Source organism: Acyrthosiphon pisum, chromosome X (assembly GCF_005508785.2).
Source record: "Acyrthosiphon pisum isolate AL4f chromosome X, pea_aphid_22Mar2018_4r6ur, whole genome shotgun sequence".
Taxonomy (NCBI): domain Eukaryota; kingdom Metazoa; phylum Arthropoda; class Insecta; order Hemiptera; family Aphididae; genus Acyrthosiphon; species Acyrthosiphon pisum.
The window spans coordinates 117,149,070-117,167,731 of record NC_042493.1 but is presented as its reverse complement, the minus strand read 5'-3'; the positions used below and the strand labels follow the sequence as shown (position 1 = coordinate 117,167,731).

Here is an 18,662-nt window from a genome sequence, read left to right as displayed (position 1 = left end):
ATGGCGGGTGGAGATGATGCTGAGCTCGAGCGTACAGAACGCGCGGTAGAGCGCGCCAAGACTAAGCGATCGACTGTGATAAACCAGATTAAAAATGTGCATCAGTATGCGCTTCGACTTAAGGCGGAGCCCGAGTTAGGTCCGACTGTGACAAGTCTAGCCGGTGATTTGGATGCGCTGTGGATACAGTGTAGAACTGAGGATGATGCCGTGTTGGACGGCTTGGTTGAGCTCGGTAGGCTCTCCGAGTATAACGAGGCGTTATTGGCCGAGGTGCGGACTTGTATTAGTGCTTGTAAGATTGCGGCGGCGACGTTAGTCCCTAAGGGAGCTGAGGCTGTCGATGTTTCGTACCTTAAGGAGACGTTAGGGTCAACCGGTGCGTCCGCGCGAAATCCCGCGCACGATCACGCTAAACCGTCAGCACGGTTACCGGAGATTCCGCTCCCGGAGTTCAACGGAGATTTCCGACTATGGCCCACGTTTCGCGACCGATTTACAGCACAAGTTGATTCGCGTGATATTTCCAACATCGATAAAATGTATTATTTAATAGGGTGTCTCAAGGGCGACGCGGCGGAGGCGTTACGTGGTATTCCGGTGTCCGCAGATAATTATGTGCTCGCATGGTCCGTTTTATCCGAGCGGTTTTATCGACCGCGATTAGTTGCTACGTCATTAGTTGACAAATTGTTAAACTCGCCGTCTATGTCGCAGGAGTCGTTATCGGACCTTAATAATTTCGTAAGCACTTTTAACGAAGGTATTTCGCTACTCGAAGCGCTCAATGTACCGAACATGGGCTCTTTCATTTTATTCACGGTCGCGTTCCGACGTTTACCTGTAGCTACGCGTAAATTATTCGAGTCGGATAGTAAGGCGGAGTATCCGTCAATTGGCGAGTTATTAAAATTTGTCCGCACGCGCGTGTCGATATTGGAAGTCGTTAGTGATCCGCCGAAGGTTGGTACCTCTGCCGCGCAAGCATCCAAGGCGGGCAAGCCGTCAGGTATAGCGCGCAAGGTGGGAGATTACGTCGGGAAGTCGAACGGTCCCCGGCCGATGTCGTTCGTAACGGCTAAGGGGGACGCGACTTGTCCGTGTTGTGCCGAATCGCACGCGTTAGGCATTTGTGCGCGTTTTAAGTCGTGGTCGGCCAAAGGTCGTACCAAATGGGCCCGTGAGAATCGTGTGTGTTTTAATTGCTTAAATGTTGGTCATTGGATTCAAAAATGTAAGTCGAAGCCTAATTGTAAGGAATGTTCGCGCAAGCACCACACGCTTCTACACTTGTCACCCGACGAGCTGCAGGGCGGGGAGGAACCACCACCGGTCGAACCGGCGGTGTGTGCGTCTGTTGTGAATCCCCCGTCCCTCCACCGGTCGTCCGCTGTTGTTTTAGGTACCGCGCTCGTGCACGTGCGAGATAACACCGGTTCGGTGAAAACAATGCGTGCGTTAATAGACAGCGCGTCGCAGATCAGCGCCGTTACCGCCGCGTGCGTAAAACGTTTGGGTCTAAAAATGTCGCGGTGGACTGCACCGATAAGCGGGTTGTCGGGGACAACAGTCGCTGAAGTTCAAGGTCAGGTTGAGTGCATAGTGCAGCCGCGTTTCGCGTCTGATCCGATTCTGCCGGTGCAGGCATGGGTGTTACCAACCATCACGACCGATTTACCTCAAAAGTCATTATCAATAGATATTAAGAATCGATATTCTAATCTCGCGCTCGCGGATCCATCCTTTTATTTGACGTCGCCGATCGACTTGTTGTTGGGAGGGGACGTGTACGGTTCTATCATGGACGGGCGTAAGGTGTCGATCGACAATACATTACCTACTGCATTTAGTTCGGTGTTCGGCTGGATCCTTATCGGCCCGGTTCCCAATCGCGCAAATTGTTATTATCAGTCGTTGCCGGTGTCAATGACCGCGTCGATAGAGGGGATAATGGAGCGCTTTTGGCACGTCGAGGAGCCCGAGGACGCGCCCGTTACGTTTACCGAGGAGGGGTGCTGCGAACAGATATTCCGCGACGAAGCTACGCGTTTGACATCAGGTCGTTTCGCGGTTCCGTTACCATTTCGCGCGCCGGCAGAAACGTTCGTTGGGTCTCGCGAGGTAGCTACACGGCGTTTTGACGCTATCGAGCGTAAACTATCTGCGAGTCCCGTATTAAAATCGTTATACGTTAATTTTATGTCTGAATATATCGCATTAGGACACATGTCAGTGGCGACTTCCCCGGGGCGATATATAATCCCCCACCATGCTGTTTACCGTCCGGAAGTCGATCCTAATAAAATTCGTGTAGTATTCGACGCGTCCGCGCGATGTTTTCGCGGACCGTCGTTAAATGAGTGTTTGTGGCCAGGCCCAAAATTACAACAGGATATTGTGGATGTTCTAACTCGTTTTCGCGTTCACAAATATACGTTTACTACGGACATCTGTAAGATGTACCGTCAGATTTTAATTTTGCCGGAATATCGCAAATTCCAACATGTGTTGTGGCGCGCGTCGCCGCATGATGAATTGCGTGAATATGAGTTGCACACCGTGACGTACGGTGTGAATTGTGCCCCGTATCTCGCCTTACGCGTTTTGCAGGCCATCGCGTCGACCGATTGCGACGGTTTAGATTCTGTACGTAACGCGCTCGAGTACCAAACGTATGTCGACGACATTTGTGACGGCGCTGACACGATTTCCGACGTGTTGAAACTTCAGTCGGATTTGGTCTCTGTTTTAAGTAAGTCAGGTTTAGAGCTAAAGAAATGGGCTTCGAACACGCCGGCCGTGTTGCAAGCTGTTCCGGACGCCGATCGCGCGTGCGCGCCAATGCCGTTTGGTGATGACGACGGATACGGCACTAAGGTGTTGGGTCTGGCGTGGCATCCCGACCAAGATTATTTTTGTTGCGCGTTAAGTCTCGAACCGTCGCCTGTCTTTACGAAGCGCGGTATTTTATCGCTTGTTGCTCGCATTTTTGACCCGTTAGGTCTTTTCGGTCCCGTGGTGTTTCTCGCGAAATCGATTATGCAGCGGACGTGGCGACACAGTGTCGCATGGGACGACCCGCTGCCGGACGATATTCACGCAGACTGGGCCGCATTTGTCTCCGAGTTACCGTCGTTATTAGGTGTCCGTGTACCGCGACATATTAACGGCCGTCAAGGCGCTCCCTGTTATTTGTTAGGATTTTGCGATGCGTCACAGGTCGGGTACGCGGCTGTCGTGTACGTGCGGATGATAAATATCGAAGTGGACAAGTCAGTGTTTCTAATTGGTACTAAGACCAAGTTAGCTCCGACGAAAGCGTTAACGGTCCCGAGACTAGAGTTGAATGCTGCAGTATTGTTAGCCCGTTGGTTAGGTCGCATTCAAAAAATATTATCGCCGCAACTCGATGTTGTCGGTTTACGGGCTTGGTCGGACTCCACGATCGTGCTGTCGTGGTTGACAGCCCCCCATGAATCATTCAAAGTTTATGTGTCTAATCGAGTACACCAAATTCGCTCTTTATTGCCGGATTGTTATTGGCAACACATCGTGTCGGCCGATAATCCCGCCGACTGCGCGTCGCGAGGCGTCATGCCGGCAGCTTTAGCGCGACTTGATTTGTATTGGCGTGGTCCACAGATAGCGTACGGCGAGCCATCGGAATGGGACGATTCCCGCCCGTCGCTACCTCTGTGTGACCTGCCTGAATTGCGCGTAGTGTCGTGTGCCGCGCGCGTTGACAACGAAGAGAGGGAGTGGTTTGTTCGTTTTTCTAATTTTGATCGCATGTTGCGTGTAGTCGCGTATATGCGACGTTTTGTAGAGGCTTGTCACCGAAATGTCGCGCTCCGGCGGAGTGGGGTGACGGGGTCGGTAGTAACGCCAGGTTCGGATGTGAGCGTCCCCACCTTTCTACGAAAAAACGAGTTAGATATCGCTGCGCGTGTGTTGGCGGCGGAGTCGCAACGCGTACACTTTGCCGTGCTGCGGCAGGAGTTGGCCGCGGGGGCCCGCATTTCCTCGAAACCGCTAGCGCGATTAGCTCCATTCATTGACACTGCAGGTATAGTCCGCGTAGGCGGCCGTTTACGGCACTCGTTATTAAATTATGATTGTAAACACCCGGTTCTATTAGCAAAACGATCGCATTACGCGATGTTGCTGTGCCGCCGATGGCATTTATTATCGGGTCACGCAGGTCCACGGGTATTGGCTGCGTTAATTGCACGCCAGTATTGGGTGATGTCGCTCCGTTCCGTGTTGCACAATGTTTTAATAAATTGTACTGTGTGTGTTAGGTTAGATGCGAAACCATCGTATCCCTTTATGGCTGATTTACCGGGTCCGCGTGTAAAGCCGCGTCGACCGTTCGAACAAGTAGGGGTCGATTATGCGGGACCTTTACAATTGAAAGAGCTGCGGCTGCGCAAATCGCGCATGTTTAAAATTTACATTGCCGTTTTCGTGTGCTTCACGACTAAAGCCGTCCACCTTGAAGTGGTAACGGAGTTGTCCACTGACGCGTTTTTGGCCGCGTTCGACCGATTCGTCGCGCGCCGCGGGTTACCCGCCGACGTGTATTCCGACTGCGGCACTAATTTTGTCGGCGCTGATAAGCAGTTGCGCGTATTAATACAAAGTCCCGAGGGCCAGACCGCCGTTGCAAATTTTCGCGCGATGTGTACGTGGCACTTTAACCCTCCGAGTGCACCTCACTTTGGGGGTCTGTGGGAGGCGGCCGTTCGGTCTACGAAGAGGTTGTTAGTCCGGGTGATAGGAACCCATGTGTTTACGTACGAGGAGTTTACCACAGTGTTAACCCGCATAGAAGCGGTGTTAAATTCGCGCCCGCTGACGCCCGCCTCGACTGATCCGCACGATTTGGAGTGTTTGACTCCCGGGCATTTTTTGATTGGGCAACCGCTACTCGCCGTAGCGCCGAGATCGGGCCCCGAGCCCGCCCGTAACCTTTCTGATCGGTGGAAGTTATTGGATCAATGTCACCGTGCGTTTTGGCGTCGTTGGTCAGCCGAGTACCTAACCACTCTGCAAAGCAGACCAAAGTGGACCGAGGGGGTTCCCAACCTTAGTCTCAACGACATGGTCGTCGTGATCGACAGCCAGAGTCCACCGTTGTTATGGCGCCTCGGCCGTGTGATCGAGTTGTTGCCAGGTTCCGACGGTCACGTCCGTGTCGCTCGGATCCTCACGCGCGCTGGTGTAGTTACGCGCCCTGTGGTCAAGTTGGTAAAGTTACCGACCAATGTTCTATCTTAGCACATTTAAGCACTGTGCCCCCACCGGGATTCCCCGTCGCGCCTGGGCCTTTCGACGCACCGCACCACCTCGCTATTTATGTTGCCGTGTGCTTGTTGAGGGCGGACGGTGGTCGGGGGTGCACAATATGTTCCTTGAATTATTTATTGTATTACATTTATTATTTTTATGTGTTATTTATTGATTATTATATTATGTCATAATAGTTACGAACCTTATGTTCATTGAATTATTTTTTTTGTATGTTAATTCTACCTCAACATGGAGTTAGAATATTATTTATAGCTGGTACGTTAAAAAAAAAAATGTGAACCACTGACTCGGCCTAGGGGTCTAAACATCTGATCATGATCGGCACGGCATCAGATGACATCACCAGCGTCCAGTTCCGGTTCTCGACTCAGGTCTTTTGTGAGATGGTTCTCACGGCGGGGAGGATGTTCGAACGCGGAACGGGTTTGCCGCCAAAAGCACAGACGCTCCAAGTCGCGTTCCATATCGAAGTTCCTACGCTTTCCCCCTCCGCAGTCCCGCGCCGCCGTCGCTGGCCGGCGAGCTGGCCATCGGCTGTCGTGCACAATATATATCAAAATTGTCTTTTTCTAGCGGTTGAACATAGCGCAACGTCCGCGCTACCGTTCTCCGCATTGTGTCGTGCGTGTCCCCAAACCCTCGTGTGAACACGAGGTGTGTTAGGCCCGAGCTGTGATCAGCGGCCACTATTCTTACGAATAATATTTTAAGCTTCGCTTTGTTATACGCGCCCGTTGCGTCGCGTTACTTAACACTTTTGCACGCACCGAGTGTAGTCCCGTGTGAACACGTAAAACCGCCTGTCGACGCCGTCGTGATCGACACCCGACGTCGAGTTGAACATCGCGCTTCGCTCTCGATATACGTCATTCTATAGTAATCCGCGTGATCGCGATCGTTTATTACGTGCTGAGGCCAGGAAGCAGATCGCGCCGCGCACTACCCGCGCTGAAATCGATTGCTTATTTTCCGACGACGAGCTGAGAACATTGTCCGCCGTCGCCGTTCCGGCGAGGAGCCACATTGGTCGCCGACCGAGAATATCGTCACGTCGTCGAGCTACGCCGTCACCGAATCAGGTTGATCAGTTTATTTAGTTACCCGCGTGGTCAGTGGGCTGATGTAAAATTTATAATTATTGTTCGCCAGCTATGGTAAATTAGTTTTAAGTTTATTATTATTATTCTGGGCGCCCGCTTATCAAATTATTATTGTACCTAAAAATACATGTGTTTCCGACCCACTAAATTTGTTTTTGACCTACTTATTGCGTAACCCGGTCCCGCTCCAGCTTCCAGCACATTACGCGAGTCGTTGCCGACAACCGCCATACCCGTAGGATCGGTAACGGCGCAACATTTTGGTAGCAGAGCGTGGTTTTGGCCTTTGTAGGGAGGTTCAGCAGCGTTTTGTGTTGATTGCCGGGGCGCGTGGGTGGCCCGCGTGTGGGCGCACAGTGCTTTGGTAGGGAAAAAAATAGTAGTATTATAATTTAGTATATCGTTCATTGCGCGAAGCCGTGATTAAAACGCGCGGTGACAGGGTGGTATAAGGTACCAGTTACCAGGGTACCATAGTAGGTACCATAGTAGTCATGGCGGGTGGAGATGATGCTGAGCTCGAGCGTACAGAACGCGCGGTAGAGCGCGCCAAGACTAAGCGATCGACTGTGATAAACCAGATTAAAAATGTGCATCAGTATGCGCTTCGACTTAAGGCGGAGCCCGAGTTAGGTCCGACTGTGACAAGTCTAGCCGGTGATTTGGATGCGCTGTGGATACAGTGTAGAACTGAGGATGATGCCGTGTTGGACGGCTTGGTTGAGCTCGGTAGGCTCTCCGAGTATAACGAGGCGTTATTGGCCGAGGTGCGGACTTGTATTAGTGCTTGTAAGATTGCGGCGGCGACGTTAGTCCCTAAGGGAGCTGAGGCTGTCGATGTTTCGTACCTTAAGGAGACGTTAGGGTCAACCGGTGCGTCCGCGCGAAATCCCGCGCACGATCACGCTAAACCGTCAGCACGGTTACCGGAGATTCCCCTCCCGGAGTTCAACGGAGATTTCCGACTATGGCCCACGTTTCGCGACCGATTTACAGCACAAGTTGATTCGCGTGATATTTCCAACATCGATAAAATGTATTATTTAATAGGGTGTCTCAAGGGCGACGCGGCGGAGGCGTTACGTGGTATTCCGGTGTCCGCAGATAATTATGTGCTCGCATGGTCCGTTTTATCCGAGCGGTTTTATCGACCGCGATTAGTTGCTACGTCATTAGTTGACAAATTGTTAAACTCGCCGTCTATGTCGCAGGAGTCGTTATCGGACCTTAATAATTTCGTAAGCACTTTTAACGAAGGTATTTCGCTACTCAAAGCGCTCAATGTACCGAACATGGGCTCTTTCATTTTATTCACGGTCGCGTTCCGACGTTTACCTGTAGCTACGCGTAAATTATTCGAGTCGGATAGTAAGGCGGAGTATCCGTCAATTGGCGAATTATTAAAATTTGTCCGCACGCGCGTGTCGATATTGGAAGTCGTTAGTGATCCGCCGAAGGTTGGTACCTCTGCCGCGCAAGCATCCAAGGCGGGCAAGCCGTCAGGTATAGCGCGCAAGGTGGGAGATTACGTCGGGAAGTCGAACGGTCCCCGGCCGATGTCGTTCGTAACGGCTAAGGGGGATGCGACTTGTCCGTGTTGTGCCGAATCGCACGCGTTAGGCATTTGTGCGCGTTTTAAGTCGTGGTCGGCCAAAGGTCGTACCAAATGGGCCCGTGAGAATCGTGTGTGTTTTAATTGCTTATATGTTGGTCATTGGATTCAAAAATGTAAGTCGAAGCCTAATTGTAAGGAATGTTCGCGCAAGCACCACACGCTTCTACACTTGTCACCCGACGAGCTGCAGGGCGGGGAGGAACCACCACCGGTCGAACCGGCGGTGTGTGCGTCTGTTGTGAATCACCCGTCCCTCCACCGGTCGTCCGCTGTTGTTTTAGGTACCGCGCTCGTGCACGTGCGAGATAACACCGGTTCGGTGAAAACAATGCGTGCGTTAATAGACAGCGCGTCGCAGATCAGCGCCGTTACCGCCGAGTGCGTAAAACGACTAGGTTTAAAAATATCGCGGTGGACTGCACCGATAAGCGGGTTGTCGGGGACAACAGTCGCTGAAGTTCAAGGTCAGGTTGAGTGCATAGTACAGCCGCGTTTCGCGTCTGATCCGATTCTGCCGGTGCAGGCATGGGTGTTACCAACCATCACGACCGATTTACCTCAAAAGTCATTATCAATAGATATTAAGAATCGATATTCTAATCTCGCGCTCGCGGATCCATCCTTTCATTTGACGTCGCCGATCGACTTGTTGTTAGGAGGGGACGTGTATGGTTCTATCATGGACGGGCGTAAGGTGTCGATCGACAGTACATTACCTACTGCTTTTAGTTCGGTGTTCGGCTGGATCCTTATCGGCCCGGTTCCCGAACGCGCAAATGGTTATTATCAGTCGTTGCCGGTGTCAATGACCGCGTCGATAGAGTGGATAATGGAGCGCTTTTGGCACGTCGAGGAGCCTGAGGACGCGCCCGTTACGTTTACCGAGGAGGGGTGCTGCGAACAGATATTCCGCGACGAAGCTACGCGTTTGACATCAGGTCGCTTCGCGGTTCCGTTACCATTTCGCGCGCCGGCAGAAACGTTCGTTGGGTCTCGCGAGGTAGCTACACGGCGTTTTGACGCTATCGAGCGTAAACTATCTGCGAGTCCCGTATTAAAATCGTTATACGTTAATTTTATGTCTGAATATATCGCATTAGGACACATGTCAGTGGCGACTTCCCCGGGGCGATATATAATCCCCCACCATGCTGTTTACCGTCCGGAAGTCGATCCTAATAAAATTCGTGTAGTATTCGACGCGTCCGCGCGATGTTTTCGCGGACCGTCGTTAAATGAGTGTTTGTGGCCAGGCCCAAAATTACAACAGGATATTGTGGATGTTCTAACTCGTTTTCGCGTTCACAAATATACGTTTACTACGGACATCTGTAAGATGTACCGTCAGATTTTAATTTTGCCGGAATATCGCAAATTCCAACATGTGTTGTGGCGCGCGTCGCCGCATGATGAATTGCGTGAATATGAGTTGCACACCGTGACGTACGGTGTGAATTGTGCCCCGTATCTCGCCTTACGCGTTTTGCAGGCCATCGCGTCGACCGATTGCGACGGTTTAGATTCTGTACGTAACGCGCTCGAGTACCAAACGTATGTCGACGACATTTGTGACGGCGCTGACACGATTTTCCGACGTGTTGAAACTTCAGTCGGATTTGGTCTCTGTTTTAAGTAAGTCAGGTTTAGAGCTAAAGAAATGGGCCTCGAACACGCCGGCCGTGTTGCAAGCTGTTCCGGCCGCCGATCGCGCGTGCGCGCCAATGCCGTTTGGTGATGACGACGGATACGGCACTAAGGTGTTGGGTCTGGCGTGGCATCCCGACCAAGATTATTTTTGTTGCGCGTTAAGTCTCGAACCGTCGCCTGTCTTTACGAAGCGCGGTATTTTATCGCTTGTTGCTCGCATTTTTGACCCGTTAGGTCTTTTCGGTCCCGTGGTGTTTCTCGCGAAATCGATCATGCAGCGGACGTGGCGACACAGTGTCGCATGGGACGACCCGCTGCCGGACGATATTCACGCAGACTGGGCCGCATTTGTCTCCGAGTTACCGTCGTTATTAGGTGTCCGTGTACCGCGACATATTAACGGCCGTCAAGGCGCTCCCTGTTATTTGTTAGGATTTTGCGATGCGTCACAGGTCGGGTACGCGGCTGTCGTGTACGTGCGGATGATAAATATCGAAGTGGACAAGTCAGTGTTTCTAATTGGTACTAAGACCAAGTTAGCTCCGACGAAAGCGTTAACGGTCCCGAGACTAGAGTTGAATGCTGCAGTATTGTTAGCCCGTTGGTTAGGTCGCATTCAAAAAATATTATCGCCGCAACTCGATGTTGTCGGTTTACGGGCTTGGTCGGACTCCACGATCGTGCTGTCGTGGTTGACAGCCCCCCATGAATCATTCAAAGTTTATGTGTCTAATCGAGTACACCAAATTCGCTCTTTATTGCCGGATTGTTATTGGCAACACATCGTGTCGGCCGATAATCCCGCCGACTGCGCGTCGCGAGGCGTCATGCCGGCAGCTTTAGCGCGACTTGATTTGTATTGGCGTGGTCCACAGATAGCGTACGGCGAGCCATCGGAATGGGACGATTCCCGCCCGTCGCTACCTCTGTGTGACCTGCCTGAATTGCGCGTAGTGTCGTGTGCCGCGCGCGTTGACAACGAAGAGAGGGAGTGGTTTGTTCGTTTTTCTAATTTTGATCGCATGTTGCGTGTAGTCGCGTATATGCGACGTTTTGTAGAGGCTTGTCACCGAAATGTCGCGCTCCGGCGGAGTGGGGTGACGGGGTCGGTAGTAACGCCAGGTTCGGATGTGAGCGTCCCCACCTTTCTACGAAAAAACGAGTTAGATATCGCTGCGCGTGTGTTGGCGGGCGGAGTCGCAACGCGTACACTTTGCCGTGCTGCGGCAGGAGTTGGCCGCGGGGGCCCGCATTTCCTCGAAACCGCTAGCGCGATTAGCTCCGTTTATTGACACTGCAGGTATAGTCCGCGTAGGCGGCCGTTTACGGCACTCGTTATTAAATTATGATTGTAAACACCCGGTTCTATTAGCAAAACGATCGCATTACGCGATGTTGCTGTGCCGCCGATGGCATTTATTATCGGGTCACGCAGGTCCACGGGTATTGGCTGCGTTAATTGCACGCCAGTATTGGGTGATGTCGCTCCGTTCCGTGTTGCACAATGTTTTAATAAATTGTACTGTGTGTGTTAGGTTAGATGCGAAACCATCGTATCCCTTTATGGCTGATTTACCGGGTCCGCGTGTAAAGCCGCGTCGACCGTTCGAACAAGTAGGGGTCGATTATGCGGGACCTTTACAATTGAAAGAGCTGCGGCTGCGCAAATCGCGCATGTTTAAAATTTACATTGCCGTTTTCGTGTGCTTCACGACTAAAGCCGTCCACCTTGAAGTGGTAACGGAGTTGTCCACTGACGCGTTTTTGGCCGCGTTCGACCGATTCGTCGCGCGCCGCGGGTTACCCGCCGACGTGTATTCCGACTGCGGCACTAATTTTGTCGGCGCTGATAAGCAGTTGCGCGCATTAATACAAAGTCCCGAGGGCCAGACCGCCGTTGCAAATGTTCGCGCGATGTGTACGTGGCACTTTAACCCTCCGAGTGCACCTCACTTTGGGGGTCTGTGGGAGGCGGCCGTTCGGTCTACGAAGAGGTTGTTAGTCCGGGTGATAGGAACCCATGTGTTTACGTACGAGGAGTTTACCACAGTGTTAACCCGCATAGAAGCGGTGTTAAATTCGCGCCCGCTGACGCCCGCCTCGACCGATCCGCACGATTTGGAGTGTTTGACTCCCGGGCATTTTTTGATTGGGCAACCGCTACTCGCCGTACCGCCGAGATCGGGCCCCGAGCCCGCCCGTAACCTTTCTGATCGGTGGAAGTTATTGGATCAATGTCACCGTGCGTTTTGGCGTCGTTGGTCAGCCGAGTACCTAACCACTCTGCAAAGCAGACCAAAGTGGACCGAGGGGGTTCCCAACCTTAGTCTCAACGACATGGTCGTCGTGATCGACAGCCAGAGTCCACCGTTGTTATGGCGCCTCGGCCGTGTGATCGAGTTGTTGCCAGGTTCCGACGGTCACGTCCGTGTCGCTCGGATCCTCACGCGCGCTGGTGTAGTTACGCGCCCTGTGGTCAAGTTGGTAAAGTTACCGACCAATGTTCTATCTTAGCACATTTAAGCACTGTGCCCCCACCGGGATTCCCCGTCGCGCCTGGGCCTTTCGACGCACCGTACCACCTCGCTATTTATGTTGCCGTGTGCTTGTTGAGGGCGGACGGTGGTCGGGGGTGCACAATATGTTCCTTGAATTATTTATTGTATTACATTTATTATTTTTATGTGTTATTTATTGATTATTATATTATGTCATAATAGTTACGAACCTTATGTTCATTGAATTATTTTTTTTGTATGTTAATTCTACCTCAACATGGAGTTAGAATATTATTTATAGCTGGTACGTTAAAAAAAAAAAAAAAAATGTGAACCACTGACTCGGCCTAGGGGTCTAAACATCTGATCATGATCGGCACGGCATCAGATGACATCACCAGCGTCCAGTTCCGGTTCTCGACTCAGGTCTTTTGTGAGATGGTTCTCACGGCGGGGAGGATGTTCGAACGCGGAACGGGTTTGCCGCCAAAAGCACGGACGCTCCAAGTCGCGTTCCATATCGAAGTTCCTACGCTTTCCCCCTCCGCAGTCCCGCGCCGCCGTCGCTGGCCGGCGAGCTGGCCATCGGCTGTCGTGCACAATATATATCAAAATTGTCTTTTTCTAGCGGTTGAACATAGCGCAACGTCCGCGCTACCGTTCTCCGCATTGTGTCGTGCGTGTCCCCAAACCCTCGTGTGAACACGAGGTGTGTTAGGCCCGAGCTGTGATCAGCGGCCACTATTCTTACGAATAATATTTTAAGCTTCGCTTTGTTATACGCGCCCGTTGCGTCGCGTTACTTAACACTTTTGCACGCACCGAGTGTAGTCCCGTGTGAACACGTAAAACCGCCTGTCGACGCCGTCGTGATCGACACCCGACGTCGAGTTGAACATCGCGCTTCGCTCTCGATATACGTCATTCTATAGTAATCCGCGTGATCGCGATCGTTTATTACGTGCTGAGGCCAGGAAGCAGATCGCGCCGCGCACTACCCGCGCTGAAATCGATTGCCTATTTTCCGACGACGAGCTGAGAACATTGTCCGCCGTCGCCGTTCCGGCGAGGAGCCACATTGGTCGCCGACCGAGAATATCGTCACGTCGTCGAGCTACGCCGTCACCGAATCAGGTTGATCAGTTTATTTAGTCACCCGCGTGGTCAGTGGGCTGATGTAAAATTATAATTATTGTTCGCCAGCTATGGTAAATTAGTTTTAAGTTTATTATTATTATTCTGGGCGCCCGCTTATCAAATTATTATTGTACCTAAAAATACATGTGTTTCCGACCCACTAAATTTGTTTTTGACCTACTTATTGCGTAACCCGGTCCCGCTCCAGCTTTCAGCACATCACGCGAGTCGTTGCCGACAACCGCCATACCCGTAGGATCGGTAACGGCGCAACATTTTGGTAGCAGAGCGTGGTTCTGGACTTTGTAGGGAGGTTCAGCAGCGTTTTGTGTTGATTGCCGGGGCGCGTGGGTGGCCCGCGTGTGGGCGCACAGTGCTTTGGTAGGGAAAAATAGTAGTATTATAATTTAGTATATCGTTCATTGCGCGAAGCCGTGATTAAAACGCGCGGTGACAGGGTGGTATAAGGTACCAGTTACCAGGGTACCATAGTAGGTACCATAGTAGTCATGGCGGGTGGAGATGATGCTGAGCTCGAGCGTACAGAACGCGCGGTAGAGCGCGCCAAGACTAAGCGATCGACTGTGATAAACCAGATTAAAAATGTGCATCAGTATGCGCTTCGACTTAAGGCGGAGCCCGAGTTAGGTCCGACTGTGACAAGTCTAGCCGGTGATTTGGATGCGCTGTGGATACAGTGTAGAACTGAGGATGATGCCGTGTTGGACGGCTTGGTTGAGCTCGGTAGGCTCTCCGAGTATAACGAGGCGTTATTGGCCGAGGTGCGGACTTGTATTAGTGCTTGTAAGATTGCGGCGGCGACGTTAGTCCCTAAGGGAGCTGAGGCTGTCGATGTTTCGTACCTTAAGGAGACGTTAGGGTCAACCGGTGCGTCCGCGTGAAATCCCGCGCACGATCACGCTAAACCGTCAGCACGGTTACCGGAGATTCCGCTCCCGGAGTTCAACGGAGATTTCCGACTATGGCCCACGTTTCGCGACCGATTTACAGCACAAGTTGATTCGCGTGATATTTCCAACATCGATAAAATGTATTATTTAATAGGGTGTCTCAAGGGCGACGCGGCGGAGGCGTTACGTGGTATTCCGGTGTCCGCAGATAATTATGTGCTCGCATGGTCCGTTTTATCCGAGCGGTTTTATCGACCGCGATTAGTTGCTACGTCATTAGTTGACAAATTGTTAAACTCGCCGTCTATGTCGCAGGAGTCGTTATCGGACCTTAATAATTTCGTAAGCACTTTTAACGAAGGTATTTCGCTACTCGAAGCGCTCAATGTACCGAACATGGGCTCTTTCATTTTATTCACGGTCGCGTTCCGACGTTTACCTGTAGCTACGCGTAAATTATTCGAGTCGGATAGTAAGGCGGAGTATCCGTCAATTGGCGAATTATTAAAATTTGTCCGTACGCGCGTGTCGATATTGGAAGTCATTAGTGATCCGCCGAAGGTTGGTACCTCTGCCGCGCAAGCATCCAAGGCGGGCAAGCCGTCAGGTATAGCGCGCAAGGTGGGAGATTACGTCGGGAAGTCGAACGGTCCCCGGCCGATGTCGTTCGTAACGGCTAAGGGGGACGCGACTTGTCCGTGTTGTGCCGAATCGCACGCGTTAGGCATTTGTGCGCGTTTTAAGTCGTGGTCGGCCAAAGGTCGTACCAAATGGGCCCGTGAGAATCGTGTGTGTTTTAATTGCTTAAATGTTGGTCATAGGATTCAAAAATGTAAGTCGAAGCCTAATTGTAAGGAATGTTCGCGCAAGCACCACACGCTTCTACACTTGTCACCCGACGAGCTGCAGGGCGGGGAGGAACCACCACCGGTCGAACCGGCGGTGTGTGCGTCTGTTGTGAATCCCCCGTCCCTCCACCGGTCGTCCGCTGTTGTTTTAGGTACCGCGCTCGTGCACGTGCGAGATAACACCGGTTCGGTGAAAACAATGCGTGCGTTAATAGACAGCGCGTCGCAGATCAGCGCCGTTACCGCCGCGTGCGTAAAACGACTAGGTTTAAAAATATCGCGGTGGACTGCACCGATAAGCGGGTTGTCGGGGACAACAGTCGCTGAAGTTCAAGGTCAGGTTGAGTGCATAGTACAGCCGCGTTTCGCGTCTGATCCGATTCTGCCGGTGCAGGCATGGGTGTTACCAACCATCACGACCGATTTACCTCAAAAGTCATTATCAATAGATATTAAGAATCGATATTCTAATCTCGCGCTCGCGGATCCATCCTTTCATTTGACGTCGCCGATCGACTTGTTGTTAGGAGGGGACGTGTATGGTTCTATCATGGACGGGCGTAAGGTGTCGATCGACAGTACATTACCTACTGCTTTTAGTTCGGTGTTCGGCTGGATCCTTATCGGCCCGGTTCCCGAACGAGCAAATGGTTATTATCAGTCGTTGCCGGTGTCAATGACCGCGTCGATAGAGTGGATAATGGAGCGCTTTTGGCACGTCGAGGAGCCCGAGGACGCGCCCGTTACGTTTACCGAGGAGGGGTGCTGCGAACAGATATTCCGCGACGAAGCTACGCGTTTGACATCAGGTCGCTTCGCGGTTCCGTTACCATTTCGCGCGCCGGCAGAAACTTTCGTTGGGTCTCGCGAGGTAGCTACACGGCGTTTTGACGCTATCGAGCGTAAACTATCTGCGAGTCCCGTATTAAAATCGTTATACGTTAATTTTATGTCTGAATATATCGCATTAGGACACATGTCAGTGGCGACTTCCCCGGGGCGATATATAATCCCCCACCATGCTGTTTACCGTCCGGAAGTCGATCCTAATAAAATTCGTGTAGTATTCGACGCGTCCGCGCGATGTTTTCGCGGACCGTCGTTAAATGAGTGTTTGTGGCCAGGCCCAAAATTACAACAGGATATTGTGGATGTTCTAACTCGTTTTCGCGTTCACAAATATACGTTTACTACGGACATCTGTAAGATGTACCGTCAGATTTTAATTTTGCCGGAATATCGCAAATTCCAACATGTGTTGTGGCGCGCGTCGCCGCATGATGAATTGCGTGAATATGAGTTGCACACCGTGACGTACGGTGTGAATTGTGCCCCGTATCTCGCCTTACGCGTTTTGCAGGCCATCGCGTCGACCGATTGCGACGGTTTAGATTCTGTACGTAACGCGCTCGAGTACCAAACGTATGTCGACGACATTTGTGACGGCGCTGACACGATTTCCGACGTGTTGAAACTTCAGTCGGATTTGGTCTCTGTTTTAAGTAAGTCAGGTTTAGAGCTCAAGAAATGGGCCTCGAACACGCCGGCCGTGTTGCAAGCTGTTCCGGCCGCCGATCGCGCGTGCGCGCCAATGCCGTTTGGTGATGACGACGGATACGGCACTAAGGTGTTGGGTCTGGCGTGGCATCCCGACCAAGATTATTTTTGTTGCGCGTTAAGTCTCGAACCGTCGCCTGTCTTTACGAAGCGCGGTATTTTATCGCTTGTTGCTCGCATTTTTGACCCGTTAGGTCTTTTCGGTCCCGTGGTGTTTCTCGCGAAATCGATCATGCAGCGGACGTGGCGACACAGTGTCGCATGGGACGACCCGCTGCCGGACGATATTCACGCAGACTGGGCCGCATTTGTCTCCGAGTTACCGTCGTTATTAGGTGTCCGTGTACCGCGACATATTAACGGCCGTCAAGGCGCTCCCTGTTATTTGTTAGGATTTTGCGATGCGTCACAGGTCGGGTACGCGGCTGTCGTGTACGTGCGGATGATAAATATCGAAGTGGACAAGTCAGTGTTTCTAATTGGTACTAAGACCAAGTTAGCTCCGACGAAAGCGTTAACGGTCCCGAGACTAGAGTTGAATGCTGCAGTATTGTTAGCCCGTTGGTTAGGTCGCATTCAAAAAATATTATCGCCGCAACTCGATGTTGTCGGTTTACGGGCTTAGTCGGACTCCACGATCGTGCTGTCGTGGTTGACAGCCCCCCATGAATCATTCAAAGTTTATGTGTCTAATCGAGTACACCAAATTCGCTCTTTATTACCGGATTGTTATTGGCAACACATCGTGTCGGCCGATAATCCCGCCGACTGCGCGTCGCGAGGCGTCATGCCGGCAGCTTTAGCGCGACTTGATTTGTATTGGCGTGGTCCACAGATAGCGTACGGCGAGCCATCGGAATGGGACGATTCCCGCCCGTCGCTACCTCTGTGTGACCTGCCTGAATTGCGCGTAGTGTCGTGTGCCGCGCGCGTTGACAACGAAGAGAGGGAGTGGTTTGTTCGTTTTTCTAATTTTGATCGCATGTTGCGTGTAGTCGCGTATATGCGACGTTTTGTAGAGGCTTGTCACCGAAATGTCGCGCTCCGGCGGAGTGGGGTGACGGGGTCGGTAGTAACGCCAGGTTCGGATGTGAGCGTCCCCACCTTTCTACGAAAAAACGAGTTAGATATCGCTGCGCGTGTGTTGGCGGCGGAGTCGCAACGCGTACACTTTGCCGTGCTGCGGCAGGAGTTGGCCGCGGGGGCCCGCATTTCCTCGAAACCGCTAGCGCGATTAGCTCCGTTCATTGACACTGCAGGTATAGTCCGCGTAGGCGGCCGTTTACGGCACTCGTTATTAAATTATGATTGTAAACACCCGGTTCTATTAGCAAAACGATCACATTACGCGATGTTGCTGTGCCGCCGATGGCATTTATTATCGGGTCACGCAGGTCCACGGGTATTGGCTGCGTTAATTGCACGCCAGTATTGGGTGATGTCGCTCCGTTCCGTGTTGCACAATGTTTTAATAAATTGTACTGTGTGTGTTAGGTTAGATGCGAAACCATCGTATCCCTTTATGGCTGATTTACCGGGTCCGCGTGTAAAGCCGCGTCGACCGTTCGAACAAGTAGGGATCGATTATGCGGGACCTTTACAATTGAAAGAGCTGCGGCTGCGCAAATCGCGCATGTTTAAAATTTACATTGCCGTTTTCGTGTGCTTCACGACTAAAGCCGTCCACCTTGAAGTGGTAACGGAGTTGTCCACTGACGCGTTTTTGGCCGCGTTCGACCGATTCGTCGCGCGCCGCGGGTTACCCGCCGACGTGTATTCCGACTGCGGCACTAATTTTGTCGGCGCTGATAAGCAGTTGCGCGTATTAATACAAAGTCCCGAGGGCCAGACCGCCGTTGCAAATTTTCGCGCGATGTGTACGTGGCACTTTAACCCTCCGAGTGCACCTCACTTTGGGGGTCTGTGGGAGGCGGCCGTTCGGTCTACGAAGAGGTTGTTAGTCCGGGTGATAGGAACCCATGTGTTTACGTACGAGGAGTTTACCACAGTGTTAACCCGCATAGAAGCGGTGTTAA

The 18,662-nt window shown here is 51.9% G+C and overlaps 3 protein-coding genes across 3 annotated transcripts; all 3 read left to right on the top strand.

Annotated features, from left to right (window-relative positions):
• Positions 1-5,280, top strand: LOC103310777. Its single transcript, XM_008190098.1, has one exon. The coding sequence runs from the start codon at positions 1-3 to the stop codon at positions 5,278-5,280; it is 5,280 nt and encodes a 1,759-aa protein (XP_008188320.1).
• A 1,627-nt stretch (positions 5,281-6,907) lies between these two features.
• On the top strand, positions 6,908-12,189 carry LOC103310778. The gene is made up of 3 exons (XM_008190099.1): positions 6,908-9,579; positions 9,662-10,669; positions 11,211-12,189. Exons 1-3 carry the CDS (start codon positions 6,908-6,910, stop codon positions 12,187-12,189), a joined length of 4,659 nt encoding a protein of 1,552 aa, XP_008188321.1.
• Positions 12,190-14,359: 2,170 nt separating this feature from the next.
• On the top strand, positions 14,360-17,251 carry LOC103310779. The gene has a single exon (XM_008190100.1). The coding sequence runs from the start codon at positions 14,360-14,362 to the stop codon at positions 17,249-17,251; it is 2,892 nt and encodes a 963-aa protein (XP_008188322.1).
• Positions 17,252-18,662: the final 1,411 nt, after the last annotated feature.

Bases quoted from the DNA above. Each gene is read 5' to 3' on its own strand.
- LOC103310777 (XM_008190098.1), top strand. From the start codon at position 1: ATGGCGGGTGGAGATGATGCTGAGCTCGAGCGTACAGAACGCGCGGTA.
- LOC103310778 (XM_008190099.1), top strand. From the start codon at position 6,908: ATGGCGGGTGGAGATGATGCTGAGCTCGAGCGTACAGAACGCGCGGTA. The intron at 9,580-9,661 runs GTATGTCGACGA...CTCTGTTTTAAG, and splicing joins AACGCGCTCGAGTACCAAAC to TAAGTCAGGTTTAGAGCTAA. The intron at 10,670-11,210 runs GTTTGTTCGTTT...TGTGTGTGTTAG, and splicing joins GACAACGAAGAGAGGGAGTG to GTTAGATGCGAAACCATCGT.
- LOC103310779 (XM_008190100.1), top strand. From the start codon at position 14,360: ATGTATTATTTAATAGGGTGTCTCAAGGGCGACGCGGCGGAGGCGTTA.